This window comes from Punica granatum, chromosome 8 (genome assembly GCF_007655135.1).
Source record: "Punica granatum isolate Tunisia-2019 chromosome 8, ASM765513v2, whole genome shotgun sequence".
NCBI lineage: Eukaryota > Viridiplantae > Streptophyta > Magnoliopsida > Myrtales > Lythraceae > Punica > Punica granatum.
The window spans coordinates 7,942,043-7,957,610 of NC_045134.1; the positions used below are offsets into that span (position 1 = coordinate 7,942,043).

At 40.3% G+C, this 15,568-nt stretch overlaps 2 protein-coding genes across 9 annotated transcripts; both read right to left on the reverse strand.

Annotated features, from left to right (window-relative positions):
* Positions 1-1,158: 1,158 nt before the first annotated feature.
* LOC116188178 (G-type lectin S-receptor-like serine/threonine-protein kinase SD2-5) lies at positions 1,159-7,805 on the reverse strand. 8 transcript variants are annotated; one of them, XM_031517363.1, is made up of 4 exons: positions 7,485-7,805; positions 7,270-7,311; positions 7,159-7,189; positions 1,159-6,663 (listed from the first exon to the last, which is right to left on the reverse strand). In XM_031517363.1, exon 4 carries the CDS (start codon positions 3,811-3,813, stop codon positions 1,321-1,323), a length of 2,493 nt encoding a protein of 830 aa, XP_031373223.1. In that variant the 5' UTR covers positions 3,814-6,663; positions 7,159-7,189; positions 7,270-7,311; positions 7,485-7,805; the 3' UTR covers positions 1,159-1,320. The 8 variants fall into 8 exon arrangements, with proteins under 8 accessions (XP_031373223.1, XP_031373225.1, XP_031373222.1 ...); XM_031517365.1 differs by lacking the exon at positions 7,270-7,311; XM_031517362.1 differs by having other exon boundaries at positions 1,159-7,189.
* A 2,813-nt stretch (positions 7,806-10,618) lies between these two features.
* LOC116189608 lies at positions 10,619-13,494 on the reverse strand. Its single transcript, XM_031519339.1, has 4 exons — positions 13,072-13,494; positions 12,808-12,922; positions 12,378-12,492; positions 10,619-11,697 (listed from the first exon to the last, which is right to left on the reverse strand). Exons 1-4 carry the CDS (start codon positions 13,170-13,172, stop codon positions 11,063-11,065), a joined length of 966 nt encoding a protein of 321 aa, XP_031375199.1. The 5' UTR covers positions 13,173-13,494; the 3' UTR covers positions 10,619-11,062.
* Between the last annotated feature and the right edge of the window lie 2,074 nt (positions 13,495-15,568).

Sequence of the window (15,568 nt, forward strand, 5' to 3'; positions counted from 1 at the left end):
TAAAATTGACCCATCTTTGGCACTATGCACTTTTCCTAATGAATTATCTTATATGAAATCGATTGGGATTGGCCAAGTAGAGAGAACATAAAACATGGTAATGGAAACAAAAGAGAAAAACAATGAGAATGAATCTTGTTGATGTCTGAAAAGGAAGAGGCGCAGAATAGTATGCATTGCAATGGTCATATTGAGTCAGAGAAACGGTGCACCAAACAAGACAATACTGCTCGCATCATATGTGGACACATCATTTGAATATGTCTCCAATTTCAAGGAGAAAATTTGGTGGATCTAATTTGGGAATTTGAATTTTGAAATGCCCAAAAGTTTCCTCTTATTTTTCTATGTCTTTTTCTGCTCTTCGAGGAGGGAGTTTTAGTAAGTGCACATTACAGGTAGATCTTGTGAATTCAACATGTTTGTCGTAAAGCACGTGCGAGATGGCCAGTACATATGTACATTTATAATTTTTAGAGGAATCAATTCCACTAGTAAAAATTTGGACTACTCTTTTTTTAATTAAGTAGTATGAATGATCTTCGGAATTCACGATATTCAATTTAAGTTTTGCGACTAGAGCTTTATCAGGTCGAGCACCCTCAACTTTCCAAAAGTATATGATTCAGCCCCTTTATAAGAAATTTCTTTAGTTGTTGATGGAGAATAGTTGGTCGCGGTTTCTATGCCCTTGACATGTACAAACCCTGCATCAGGAATAGTCCCAGTCATCTGTTGTAATCATGGATTCGATCGAGGTTCTTTGCTCCTAATCAATAATGAACGATCCTCAAGTTCGGGAATGATACTCTCGATTAAGACTCCTTGACGTAATTGAAAACAAGATCACTTGATCGTTACTTGAACCCTGTTCTAGGTTTAGTTTGATGTTTATGTGTGCAGAACGTAGAGCTGCAAAAATGGACTTCTCATAGGAAAAAGAAACTATGATGTCTTTTGAGAGAAAAACTTTCAACCTTCTTCGGTTACTTCAGGAAATATTCCGCAAATTATGAGCTCTCGGTACGGAGTAGGTTGCCTCATTTCTTATGGACCATCTCTGTTACCGGCTTTTCGAGTAACACTACCATTTCTAGGCTGCCATTTAAACAATTTCTGCAGATGAAAGGAAAAAGGGAATCTTTAACCTCAACGATGGATACGGTCGATGGAGGAGGATTCTCTTGTTTATACCTTCATGGGTGGTTCCTGAAACATCGAATGATTCAAAATTTAACAGTCAATGCAGATTACAAATTATACAGCATGTCTCAAGAAAACAAATTTACATAATGTATCTAATAATTCAGTCGTCTGCTGCTATCTTGGGCCCGACAGCCGAACATCTGAGAGATAAGAATCTGCAATGCACTCTGAAGTGGTCCCTGAGGAAGTATGCTCGTCAATCATGCCATGGAAAAACCTCGAATTGAGCCGATAGGCCAGCGCAGAACAAATTGGTGGTTGAGGAACTGGGCTAACACCTTCGAGCATTTGCACGACTTTCGCCATCGAGGGCCTGAGGCTCATGTCCTCTTGCACACACCACAGGGCGACCTTTATTACCCTCAAGACCCTCTCGTCTCTCTCATCAATCTTCAGGCTCGAGTCGAGAACTTCCCGTAGTTTCCCTTCCTCCATCATCTTGAAGGCATAAGAAGGGAAATGGCACTTCTCAGAAGTTTCCTCGGGATTGAAGCTCTTCCTCCCGCTGATGAGCTCGAAAAGCACCATTCCATAGCTGTACACATCGCTCTTCTCGGAGATCGCATGATTTGTGATCCACTCAGGTGCAAGGTAACCCCTTGTGCCCCTGAGGGTCGTGAACACATGGCTCTGCTCTCGGCCCATTAACTTCGCAAGCCCGAAATCTGAAACTTTAGCAAGAAAGTTCTCATCGAGGAGAACATTCTCAGGCTTTATATCACAATGGACAATCTTTGAGTCGCAATCTTCGTGCAAATATGCTAAACCTTTTGCCGTGCCAAGGGCTATCTGATATCTTGTCTCCCAAGAAAGCACCATCTGTTCTTTCTCCTCTTCATTGTTGTTGTTGTTCTTCTTCTTTTTCGGAAAGATCCATTGGTCCAGAGATCCTTTGGACATGTACTCGTACGCGAGGAGGCGGTGCGACCCTTGGGCACAAAACCCTTTAAGCCGAACCAAGTGGAGGTGGTGGATGCTTCCAATGATAGAAACTTCAGACCGGAACTCTTTCTTTCCTTGTCCGATCGATTCAAGCTTCTTCACGGCGAGTTGAGTTCCATCTGGAAGGGCCCCACGATAGACTGACCCAAACCCCCCCTGCCCGAGCTTAACAGAAAAGCTATTAGTTGCTGCTTCGAGTTGCTGATAGCTATATCGAGTCGGAGCCCCGGATAAGTTCCCTAGGAAGTTATCCTCTTCTCCTGACCCATCTTCTAGAGGTGCTTCCTTGAAGGATTTTTTCCCTCTGCGGACGTAAATGAATAGTGCACAAACTAGTAGACCAAGTATGACCAAAGTAGCCGGAAGAGCTATAGCGATCACATACGGCAACCGATTCTTCTTACGATTTTGTCCGCTGGATGACACCTTGATGTATGAGACAAATCCTGAGCTGTCACTGCCAGAGCTCTGAAGCGCCCCAATCTTATTGAACAAAAAGCAATTTCCTGAGCTACTCTCGAAGAACAAAGCAGTGCACGAGCAATTCCCTAGGCATAAACTCTTGCAGTTATTAAGATCAGAACTCTTCATCGTGGGAGGAACAAACCCGAGCGAAGAGTATCCGATCCCATCCCCTGCATTAACGAGGTCCACTAACCCTGAATGCGCACCTGTTTCCGGATTGCAGGTCGAATCGATCCCAGGCCCGCAACCAGGCCTGGAAGAAAGGGCAGGAAGGCACCGGCACCTGTCGCTGCTGTAACACAGCATGTATGGGTCACAAGGCTCAAAGGTCGCACACGGGTCGATTGGGATTCTTGTAGCTGAAGGGCCACTGCCCGATTGCAAGTTGGAGAACGAGATCATCCCGTCCCCTCCTAGGACTGCAATCCAAGTGGCATTTGGTTCTAGGTTTCCCGAGAAGACGAACTGCCACACCAATGTTCTATTTGCATCATAGAACCTCCATGAGTTCTCATCTATCGAAGCTGCAGCTATCACCCCTGAAACAGCCTTGTTTATGATCTTCCTCCTGTCCTTACTCATTGACCAATAAGGTTGTCGGGTTCCGTAGGCAGCAAATAACACCATATCCCCAGAATCGATCTCGAGAACATAGCTCAAGTTTGAGGTTTTAGACTTAGCACGATTCACCAGCCTCATTCCTCGAACGAAATCTTGGTTCGACAGCAGAGTGTCAGTGGGATGACCAAAACTCTCCCAGATCGTTTCGTTCTCCTTCCCAAGCAAAACTAGATTACCCGAATCCTGCAATTCCATCGCGGAAACTCCTCCTTGGCTCGAGCCTGCGGACCAAATTACTGCCCCGCCCTTCTGTAGGAATGCAGTCCCGTTTTTGTCAAACACAAACATGTCGGAACGGGAGACTGGGGTATCAGGATTTGCAGACCAGATGACTGTCCTGGTAATCGAGTGGATGATGACTAGAGAGAACAAGTCCGGATCTTCATAGGATTGGAACCCGAATGCGAAGTTGGAGCTCTCAGAAAGGAGGAAGAGGCCATTGTTATCGATCCAGCTCATCTGAGATCCTTGAAACCCGGGATAGAGCTTGCCTGCATACGAAGCACCGTTCGCCGGGATCGCCACAGATATAACAAGAAGCAGAATACAAGAGCAGCCCACCATCCGCAAAGTTCCCATGGCTCTGTCAGATGGTCATAGACTAGCAGAAACATGAAGATGCACACAGCTCATGACTTTCGATGAGAATATGCTCCTGGCAACCGAGAAAATGCTGAAATTCTAGGATTCTTCCATGGACATGAGCTCAGAAGCAGACAAGCAACAGAACCACCATCAGGATCAAAGAGAAACAGAACACAACCGAAACAGAACGAACACAAACATCGTCGAATCTGTTTCAGGGAAGAAGAGAAGAGAGAGATTTGTGGGATGGGATTGGAACATTGCCCCTTTTTCCTTAAAACTGGATTCATCATTTTCTCGATTTATTAAAGAGACCAAGTTGGGCCAAGTTTGTCTTTACATGCAATTTGGGTCAGGCTGGGAATTAATCATGGGTGGTTGGTCAGCCCCCAGAAAAGGAAGAGGGCGCAAAAGTCAACATTGTTTTACTGTTGTCGTAACGAGTGGGTCAACTCTACGTTAAATTTTTCAATAGTCAAATATAATTTTCCGAACGAAAAAAAAAAGCAAGTCAAAATGCATGTGGCACACGGAATGATGACGCTTTCTGATTCTCAATCTGGAACATCCAGCATAAACTATTTTTCGCTTTCTTTTCCATTACAAAGGAGGAAATTTTTAAAATGGGTTTAGATTATTAACCGAGGAAGAAGTACTCCTTAATTTAATACAATATAATGTAATGAGATTTTACACTCTACTACCTCGTCATCTAAGATTTTTTTCTTTTTAAATTTTTGAAGGCAATAATCGGACCGTCAAATACAACGCGTGAGCTCGGATTTACTCGCTTTAGGCTAATATTAGTGATAGTGAATTTACTAATATTAAATCGATTGAGTTTAAACATTCAATTAAGGAGGACTAATATAACTGGTAAGGGTGGAATAATTAATTAAGTGGAAAAAGGATATCACATGCACCTGATCTGATCTTACAATTATTTAATTCATATAGTAGAAGAAATTTAGCCTCATATATTCAACAACTTCACTCCTTCCAAGGAACATAAGTTGCAAAACTATATGTGAACATGACTTTCATTCACACACACCCACACATATATATTATTGTATATCAAACACAACTACAATAGTATATATATTATTGTATATTTTAGATATTATCTATTCATAGAAAAATGAGCTCACAAGTTTTTTTTTTTTTATAAGTAAAAGGCTAGCTCGGGTTATTAGCCCACTGTGACAGTCCCAACTAAGGGAACCTAACCGCCATGAAATGTTCCTTTCGCTATAGCTCGCTAAGACTTTAGTCCAAGTTGGTCACCGTAGCCCCACCAACACACTAGTGAATTAAGTTCAAGGCCCATTAAATCAAGCATTATGGGCCAGTTATCGCCACCCATAATACACCCACATAGTGACGAGCTCTACATCCTCAGTGAGGTTCGAACTCGTGATGTTCAAGTGAAGCGCTTGATACTTAACCACTAGACCACCGTACCGGTGGCGAATGAGCTCACAAATTGTTTTGCATTGAAGAGTTTGCTTAACATGATTTTTCACTCAAGTTGCTAAGGAAGGTTGGTTTTCTAGCACACTCTTCGATGTGGGAGATTTTGCAAAAACATTCATAAGAAAATACTCGGGTGGATTACCCACCGAAAAAAAAAACTTGGGTGGATTTGATAGAGTAAGAACTTTCTGTGTCTACAAATGAAATGAAAAATTTATTATGAAATTTCCTTCGTAAAACGTTCTTCTTAATTCAAAAATTCATAAATAACATGGATGAAATTTCAAGAACTTTTCATATTTATGAAAAACACTCTAAAAGGAGTTCAAAAAATTATCAAAGATCCGCGTTCTTTTATTTTCTAAATTCAGTCTATTTTTACTCATAACCGTAAAAAAAAAAAAAAAAAAAAAAAAAAAAAAAAAAAAAGAGGAGAAAGCACAAGGGGTCCAACTGGATTTCTAGTGCGGAGCTGGGGCAACGACCTAGCTTGTAGGCAAGGCGTGACCAAGATTGACCTAACTTGAACCACGTCGGCCTAATTTGACTCTAGGTTTTGAGTTGGGCTAGGCTCATGGAGGTCAAGTTGGCTCAATCCCACTACCTTAATCTCAAAATAGGTCACTGGCATGGTTAGTCCCATGCATTTTGTTTGGTCAGTAGTTTAAGTGTCGCACAAATAAACTCTATTCCGATCGACACCTCAATAAGTTATAACAATGTTTTGGAGTCAATATATGAAAAGAGAACGATATCTAAATATATGGATATCATAAAATCATTTTTTTTTCTAGAAAATTACAATTGAGTAAATATTATGGGTGATCGGTTTCGGGTACCCTGTATTTTTCACGATACTCGGACCCTACCCTGTAAGGGACTGGATCCAAAATTTTGGAACCGGACCCTACCCTATTGAATTATGGAACCGGAACCTACTTGGAACCTGTATTATACCACAGGTTCCGGGTACCCTGTTGGAACCTGTAAATTTTTTTGTCTCGCTAAATAAAAGCGAAAATATCTCATTCATAATCAATAAATCAAACCAAAAATGCCAACCCACGGAGTAAAAAGTCATTCTAAGAATCGAGTATCGAGAATTAATGGAGGGTAAAATGACGGAACCATTATTTCTTTAGATGCAAGATAGCTACATGAGATGTGGCTATCGATTATGTTAAGGTAACAATAATCAAATGCAAGAGACATGTTTTAAAGCAGACCAGAAGATGATCAGAGTATCTGGAATCCCCAAAGTAATGGGTAGATGTATCTCGTGATGATGCTATATTTCGTGGTAAGATCGTTGACGGCTCACCTGTCGAGATGTTTCAACATTAACTGATGGATGAACTTGCAGCTAACCTGAAGAAGTATGTGGAGGAAGTGAATGAGATCAGCCACAGCATTGATAAGTACAGCCGTGGAGACAGTTGCCAAACTATGTCAGACCAAAAGTATCACTCTGTGCCTAAATCTTATCAGTGGAATTCCTCGTCGAGAGAAATTACAATTGTTCAATGTCTGTTTGGCTCTAAAAAAACTGCTAATGTTATGTTAACCATCATCAAAGCATGCCAGTAGAAACAAACATACATTTTTGCATCTTAAAGGACAATTCAGTGTCTTTTCCAGCATAGTTCATGTTCTTCACATTCTCAAGAGAATAAGACAAGGAAAACCCAACAGACCAACCCAAATAGAACTGAATTTCTCTTAGTGTAAAAATTAGCATAAAACATTATCCAGTCATGTTAACTTTCATAAAGGAACCTCAAACATCAATCCAAAAGGGGCTACTCTTGCATACATAGTCACAGAAAAAAAAAAGTAGTTCACACTTGATCTTATGTTCATTACCTTAAACAATGGTCATCTCTTTGGGTTTGCTCTGCATGAATCAAACAAAATTGCAAATGGATCAAGTCCAAAAATTGATAGAATACTATTAGCAGATAAGTATATACTAACGTGGTCAAGGTTTTGTTCAATATTATATATGCACTTATTGTCCTGCATCCAAAGATTTTCAAAACACATAAGTGAAGAAACAAAGACTCAGTTGTGAACAAGAAACCATATTCATGCTCAAGCAATAAAGTGGTAGGTGAGAATCTTCTAACAGAGTATAGGCTCTTCAAATTCCCATTTCCCTGATTCTCAATAAGTAAAAAGCTGAGCTTTACCGATTGAACCCCTAGAAATAAGAAGAATAGAGAGTCGATGAAGAAATGAGGCAGCGGCGTCCCGGGAGGAGGAGGCAGCAGCGTCCCGAGAGGAGGAGGCAGCAGCGGTCGGTCGGTGTCGTTGAGGTGAGGAAGAGAGAGAAGGAGAGAGACCGACTCAGCTGACAGCGATCGCCTGGGCCTGCTAGAGCAAGAGCAATCGCAGTAGGTAAAGGTTGGAGGCTTGGAGTTTAGATCAGAATTTGAGAAAGGGGAACTGGGGAAGAGGAAGATTGAAGAGACAAAGAGAGGAACGATAGGACAGGGTAAGGTTTTACTTTTTTTTTTTTTTAATTAGATCCGGCTTTGGGTATCGGTTATGGATACCCTATACATAAGAATCGGAACCGGAACCGGTTGTCATCGGTTCCTTGTTTTAATACCCGGACCCTACCCTATTTTCAATACGAGCTACCCGGACCCTACCTTAACGGGTAGGTTCCGACCGGTTCTGGGTATACCCGGTACCCGTGCACACCCTTAGTAAATATTCTTGATAAATTTGCATTAATAATTAAATAAATATGCGATGCATATTAAATAAGATAATTAGCAAAATTATTCTTCAACCATATATAATTACTCTAATTTTATGGAAGATTTTTTTGGATAAGTGTCGTTTCTTCTATTCATTCATCAAAAACTGATATATATATGTGTGTGTGTGTGTGTGTGTGTGTATGACACTCATCCAAGAACAACTGCAAAAACTATCAAGAACTAGCTTAAACCTAACAAAAGGGACAAGCTAGATCTAGCTATCTTACTATTTACATTAGGAAGAACCAAAACTCTCTCTTTTACAGATGCAACAACACTCCTAAGTCCTAACTAACTGCTTAACAGTTGAACCAGCCACATCGAGGACCTGGTTGTTCCTATCCCGCCAAATCAAATAAACATAAAATGACCATAATAATTTTAGAATTAGGCTTCAGCTGGTCCCAAGCACTAACAGAGCTGAACCTACCTGAAATACAAGCTTTCCACACAACCTGATATGCTTCCACCAACCTCGTTTGTGATGCCGTAGCTTGAATGACCGGAGCCTGCGGATCCTTGCTCCTAGGCCAATGCCGAATACATCAACTGTAGCTCGCCTAGAAATGGTTGGAAACCAAAGAAAACCCCTATGGCAAAATTCACTGAGTGGGTCAACAGGAAGCCAAGCATCAATCCAAAACAATGTATTAGAACAGTATCCTGGAATTTTGAGTGACAATATTAAACCACCTGTCTCTTATGAAATTAAATTTTGAGAGACCAAAGACCTGCCTCTAAGTTCTAGAAGTTTATTGAAGTTTTTTATTTATTTTAAATTTCAACTTTTATTATTGCTATTGTTGTTATTATTATATAATACAATAAGTTAGTAATTACTATAAGGAAATGATCCTAGATATATGATAATAAACCCCTGCAACGCACGGGTTAGAAAACGAATTTATTAAATAAAAATACCAGCGCTGTAGTCATTTATTTGAGATGAATAGAGTTATTTCAAATAAGAATGTATCATTTTAAATAGATTGCTGGTTCATATGGTAAAAAAAAAAAATCATGTTTCCTTGAGATTTTGTACTCAAATTTGGCGTGAATTTTCAAAGTAACTCTCATGAATGCGCTTAGATCCGTTATAGATGGCATATACTTGAAGCGATCTAAAAATCATATTAATCTTACTAAAAAAATTTGATGATTTAAAAAAAATATAATTGTGAATTCTACTTTTTTTTTCCGTGTACACCATTTGTATCTGAAAATTTAACGGGATCCACTAGGAAATTAAACTGTCATAATCGTAAATTTTATATTCACAATACTCGAATAAAAACCTTTTTTTCTATGGAGAACATGGGTCGAATCACATGAATCAATGAGATCGGTAATTCTAATTATTTTCAAAGGTCATAATCTGTATGGAAACGGAGTTAAATTTAACTTTGCTTTACTTTACTTTACTTTTCCATCAATTTAACAATACAATCATTACCGTTTTATTTTTTCTTCAATTTAATAATAAATTCTCTTACATGTTTTTTTATATATTAATACAATTAATTTCTTAATACTAAATTTTACTAATTATTCATTATTTTTTCCTCAATTCTTGGAACTCTGAAGGCTCTCCTTGGGCTCGAGAGCTTCTTCGCAACACAATCATTATATTTTATCTTCTTCTGCAATTTTAATAATAAATTTTTTTAATTATTTTTATTTTCATCCCGTGAAATCAAATTAAATCAATCTCTATTCCATTATCAAACGCAACACAGGTTCTTGAAAGTCAACGACCTGCTCATGCAAAATCTGCAAAAGTCAAATCCCAATTGAATCAAAAGTCTCATAACACCGTCATGATGTTGGTGACAATGCATGCTTTTATATGGGAGTCGGGAATTGAAATGCAATGGACAAGGCATGCTAGCTCGACCTCCCCGTTACAAGAATAATAGGTAATTGTTTGAAATTCGAGAGAAAGAAAAAAAAATCACTAAAATCTATTTTATTATATTAAATTCACGTGTTTTTCTTATAAAAAAAATTTACAGCGGCTCTTAGCTGAACATGTCAAATCATACATCGGAAAGGGTTTGGTTCATACTGATTGGTCATGAAAAAGCAAAAGAGCCCTACCACTTATTCTTATTCAGACATCCCTTTCTCATGCTTCTATATTGAGAGGGATGGATCCATCCAGTCTTACCATATAAATCCATTTTCTTTCATTGAACAGAGAGAACTTAATTTGACGGTCGAAGTTTCACGCAAGTGGCCCCATAGATCAGTTTCAAACCTTAATCGAAATTCGATTCGAAGACCTTATCGCTCGACCAAACTCACGTAAGCTGCCCTGTCCACTCCTGAATGATGGAGAATGAGTCCCCCCACCCTCCCCAGTCGCACCAACCAGGCTGAAACCCACCGAGAAATGAATAGGTTTAAATTCTAAAACTAGCTTTTTTATAACTTAAATTTCATATGGTTGCATCATAATTTTCCGCAGGAAATTTTCGAAAGAATCGGGTTGAATTATGAACACAATAAGCCTAAAGCCTGAAACCATAAGTTGGCCTGCTCCATGTCCGGTGCGGTTTCAAAGTCAATACGTGCCGCGCACACTATGCACATCTCTGATATCCCATACAAACATGAGAAATTCACAGGCTAAACGGGGAAGACGGTTCCAGATTTCCAATACAATTAGATCACTTCTCTTTGTACATTACACTACTACAGACCTAAGCAAATTCACTCTCTCCCTAGTTAATGTCAATCCCGATCTCGTTCACCGCCCATTAATCCGACTCGACTTAACTCCTATGTACATTTCTCACATCCTTTGTTATGCTCTGCTGTGACACAGCGTTGAGCAAACTCAAGCCTAAGGAAAACCAGGGAAGGAACTGCAATGGCACTTGAAAAACCGGCTTCACCTACATAGACCCGAAGCTAACGTGCTAATTCACCAGTCACTGCTATAAGAAAGCATTGCGCTGCTGTTGGTCTTCCATGTACTTGGAGCCGTAAAGTAGCTTTCACTTCAAGGAAATATCTGCATCGACCATCTGAATGTCGCCCTGCAAACTCGTCTTGATTGGGGTAGAATTCTTCATTCGGGGGAAGAACGAGAGCTCTCTGTCTAATCGTGCTCTCTCACTGCAGAGTTTGCTTGCCTCTGTAGAAGATTTCGAGAGCATCTGAACTGAGTTAGGGCCCAAACGGAGAGAAAGATCACAGTGGATCTCAGATCCGTTCTCTCTCCCCTCATTCAGCTCGTCTGAACTATTATGGGAGCTTTGAAAGTTTCCGTTTTCAGGGCTCTGCTCATGAAGAATCTGGCAACTGCAAGGTGGGGTATTGGTCTCGGGTAAATCAGTTCCGTAATAAAGGGGATAAATTGAATACGGGCTCGATGGATGCCAAGGTTGAGTAACTGAACTCAAGTCAATGTTCCGTAGAGCAACCTTCTCGGAACCAAGAAGATGATTTGTCTTGGGGTAATGGTTAAATTTGGTCTGAAAAATGCTCGGGCAAAGACGTTGATCTGAAGAAGGAATCTCTTTCTGCAAATTAGTCTTCTCATGAGAGCTGCTGTTGAGGTAACGCTGAGGACTACAATTCCGTTGACTCCTCGAGGCTCTTCTGGGTGTGCAGCCAAGCGTAAGAGCAGCTGAAAAGAAATAAGGTTGACATCTGTAAATATAAAGTATAATAGAAACTCTGGAAAAGAAGTCAGTACGTTGTTGCAATGCATCAAGCGCTCGGCAACTGAAAAAGAACAGCTGCTCAGTTTTCAACATTGTTATTTGCATGGTAACCCAATTTCCATTTCAACCCATTTTTACTATAAGCAGCACAAACTCGGCACTGGAATACAGGAGTCCTGAATATACTACAGAGCGTCATAGAATAGAGAGTTTCTTTGCACGTTTAACTAAAACGTCTTCAGGATGTGCGAATATTGTCCCTTTAGAGGTTTACTCGGCTCCCCGTGCCTTCTTCAGAGAAAAGATCCAACATTTTTTTTATCCTTGGTTTTTCCCTCTAAATAACATGACTCAAGAATTTCCAACCTAGACCGCATTATTCTCCAACTGAGATGATAAATGGCGCATCTTATCTAGAACCAATTGAGTTAAATCCCGCAAAGAGGGACAACATTTCTATATCTGTACTACTTAAAAACTTAGAGAGCACATAAACCACTGACTTAACACCTCAGACATATCCAATTTTATTGCAACTCCCAAAAACATAGGCCCCAAGAAAGCTCCTTATGATCAATGTGGAAATAGCCAACAAAAGAAGTTGCAAACTTCACGCTTATAAGAAAGCGGGAATTGTCCGTACCTTCAATGCAAGGATGGAGAAGATCCCCAGTTTCGGTGCTCTCATCACGTCTGATTATCGTGTTAATCGCATCAGTAGTCCTGTCCAGTAGCGTCTTGAGATCCATGTACTCACTCTATACAAAGTGCAGAAACAAAGGGCACAGAATGAGCATCCAAACAACAACAGGAAAATGCATCTAAAGCCGAAAAAAGAGAAATTATTCAAGATTCAGATTTCACAGTAATAAACCCCCCAATCGTCCCATAGGGGACGAAATTGAATCTTCCCAAAAGAATTTACCATAGCAGCATAACAGAAAAATGAGCAGAACGATCCAATACTCTAGAATCTAACATGCTATTGAGCTCGAAGAACACCATTTTCGAGAAAGTGGCCATGTCAGGAACTGATTCGAGCTGCGAATAGATAATCTAAGGGGGAGAAGTACCTCGGAATTGGCTTTGGAGTAGAGGATTTCTTCAGCTTTGAGGACGACAATGGGGAGCTTCTCCTGCCACTCCTTGTTCTTCTTAGTAGCCGGGCAGTGGATCTCATTCACGACCCTATATATCGATTAACACAGACAAACAAACAGACAACTCCCGGGAATCAGACAATTCGTTGTCGGGCCGCAACACATAGGAAATCATGCATGCGGGTATGTGAAAAAAAAAAAAGGGGGGGGGGGGAGATTGAACTTTGGAATCGGAACCTGAAGATGTCCTGGATGAGTGAGCCCCTCATGGGCTGGTGCCTGTCACTGTGCCAAGCTCGCCTCACGCACTCATAAGGCCTAGGACCTGGCCTTGGCATCTTCACAGATACACGCACAGACAGAGAGAGAGAGAGAGAGAGAGAGAGAGAGAGAGAGAGCAATATCTCCGAAGTACAGAGGCCTTGAGTTGGGGAGATTCAGTTGAACTCAGCTCATGGGATTTGCCTTTTCTTGATAGAGAGTTCTTCTTCTTCCTCCTCCTCTCTCTCTCTCTCTCTCTCTCCTGTGTTTTCACCTTCACCGTCCTCTCACTCTTATCACCCACTTTTAGACGGTGCAGTTGAGTTGCAGCAGTGACAGAGATTTTATTAAAGTCCTTGCAGAGCTGAATAATGGGGGTTACGAGAAGGTTGCGGGAAGCAACCTTTCTTCGTTTTATTTTCTCCCGCCTTCAATTTATTCTCGATCCGATCGAAACAGGTTATCTATATACAAGCAATCGTATTGCATAAAAGACTTTCTCGTCTACTACCGTAATAAGTCTCTCTTATGAAAAAAGAAAAATTTTTATTCAAAAAGTTTACCGTTAATGAGTTGATCCAAATCGAACTAAATTAATCAAAATTTATTAGGCTTTTGATATAAGGAAAAAAAAAAAAAGCATTTCATGCTTACTCATGTTAAGTGTGATGTAACAGTAGAATACTGGCATGGAGCGTCAGACAGATTGGCTGCACCAGTCTTAGTTAACCATTTACAAAGAGGTCAAAAAATTCATTATTTTCGCAACCTACCAAAATCAATAGCAACATTATCTTTGCTGCCAGGTGCCAGAATGATGCGACCCGATTATTGTAATGTCATCTATCCGAACACAACAACATGATGCGAATCGCGGGCCATTCGAAGATTATTCATACCTTGAATGTTCAATTTCTTATATTATATTTTCTTATGGTGTCGGGGAAGGGACTCAATTATAAATATATTTCAATTTGGGGGGTAAGGGTGCAAAATTCAATTGAATTGATGGGGTGTGGGGGGATGATATGCGTGTCCCCCACTCATCCACGTGTAGGGGCTGCACATTTCCTCCAACTTGACCCGGACCGATCGACTTTCTCACCTTTTTTACCGGCGATGGATTCTTCTCTCGGCCTCCACATCTCCTTTCCGCGATAGTTTTCTCACCCACCTTGACTCGTGATCTCTATGTTAGTCCGTTAGTCCTACCTCCCGCCTGCAAAGACCGACCTTTTATGGTTCGCTCCTTTTGTTGTTGGTTTTTTTAGGTCTCGGCTCCTATTGTGATCGTTAGTCTAAACCGATCAATGTGGCTTTAGCTCCCTTAGTTTTGATTACTTAAGGCCCTGTTTTGATCGCTGGTACGAACTGATCAAGGAGGCATTGAGCTTTCTTGGTTTGATTACTTAGAGTATGAGCTGTTAAGGGTTAGGTCGACTGATTATGTATGTTGGTAGTGATTGTTTGTTGGATCTTATGCTCGGATACCGGCTCAAGATACCCCGATTACCCTATTTCATTGTGGAGTAGAATTTCATTGTGCATTTATGACGTCCTCATTCCCTAATATTATTAGGGTCTACGATGAGATATTGTTAGTAGATAATGATAAGGACTAATGGTTTTCAGATAATAAACTACAATTATATTTGTCCTTTTTTGATATTATCTCCTTTTATCATTTATAGTTTGCCCCACAAATGAACCATTTCTGATCAATCATTTTATCTGTATCCGTTTTTGTCATGAAGTAATGAAAGGATCACTTAACTGCTCGAGAAAAAAAAAATTCCCTTGCCCCAAGAGTCTCTCTCTTCCTTTTTTTCATAACGTGGGTGGGGTTCTTTTGCTGGTATTATATTATACCATATATCTTTCCTGCCCTTCAATTATTATTATTATTATTATTATTAAAAAAGGAAATAAAAGTTTCATTATTTATTGAAAATCATAAAATCATATCATATGATTCATTCCACTCTCGTCCATTCCTATTTCTCTCCTTTTACTTTCCCTTCCCATCTCCTGTCCATACATGAAGGTAAGGTGAGGGAGCGATGATAATGGGTCACTGTCAGTGGGATCCAAAAGTCCTAACCCCAACCCCTTACTTTCCCTTTTCTCCCCCTCCCTGTAATAAAAGCCAGAAAAATCGAGCCTCGTCAATATAAAATAAATAAATTTTGTGCCCTCCTAGCACTGTAGGATGCCCCCTATTGGGATCTAACGACGTTGGGAGGTAAACGCACGGTCCTCTCCCAGCATCGTTAGAAGATCGCAAGATCATAATAATTCCTAACTAATATGGCTAATGAATCATTTTTCATGAAATAGTGTGAATCTGTCACAGTACTGGATCAAAGTATAGAGCGGCACGGACCGTGAATATATATTAAGTCGACCGAGAACAAGGTATTGCCACCACGAGTGGCACTTCCTCCTGGCCGTCTTCGAGGAATTCGAACCTGTC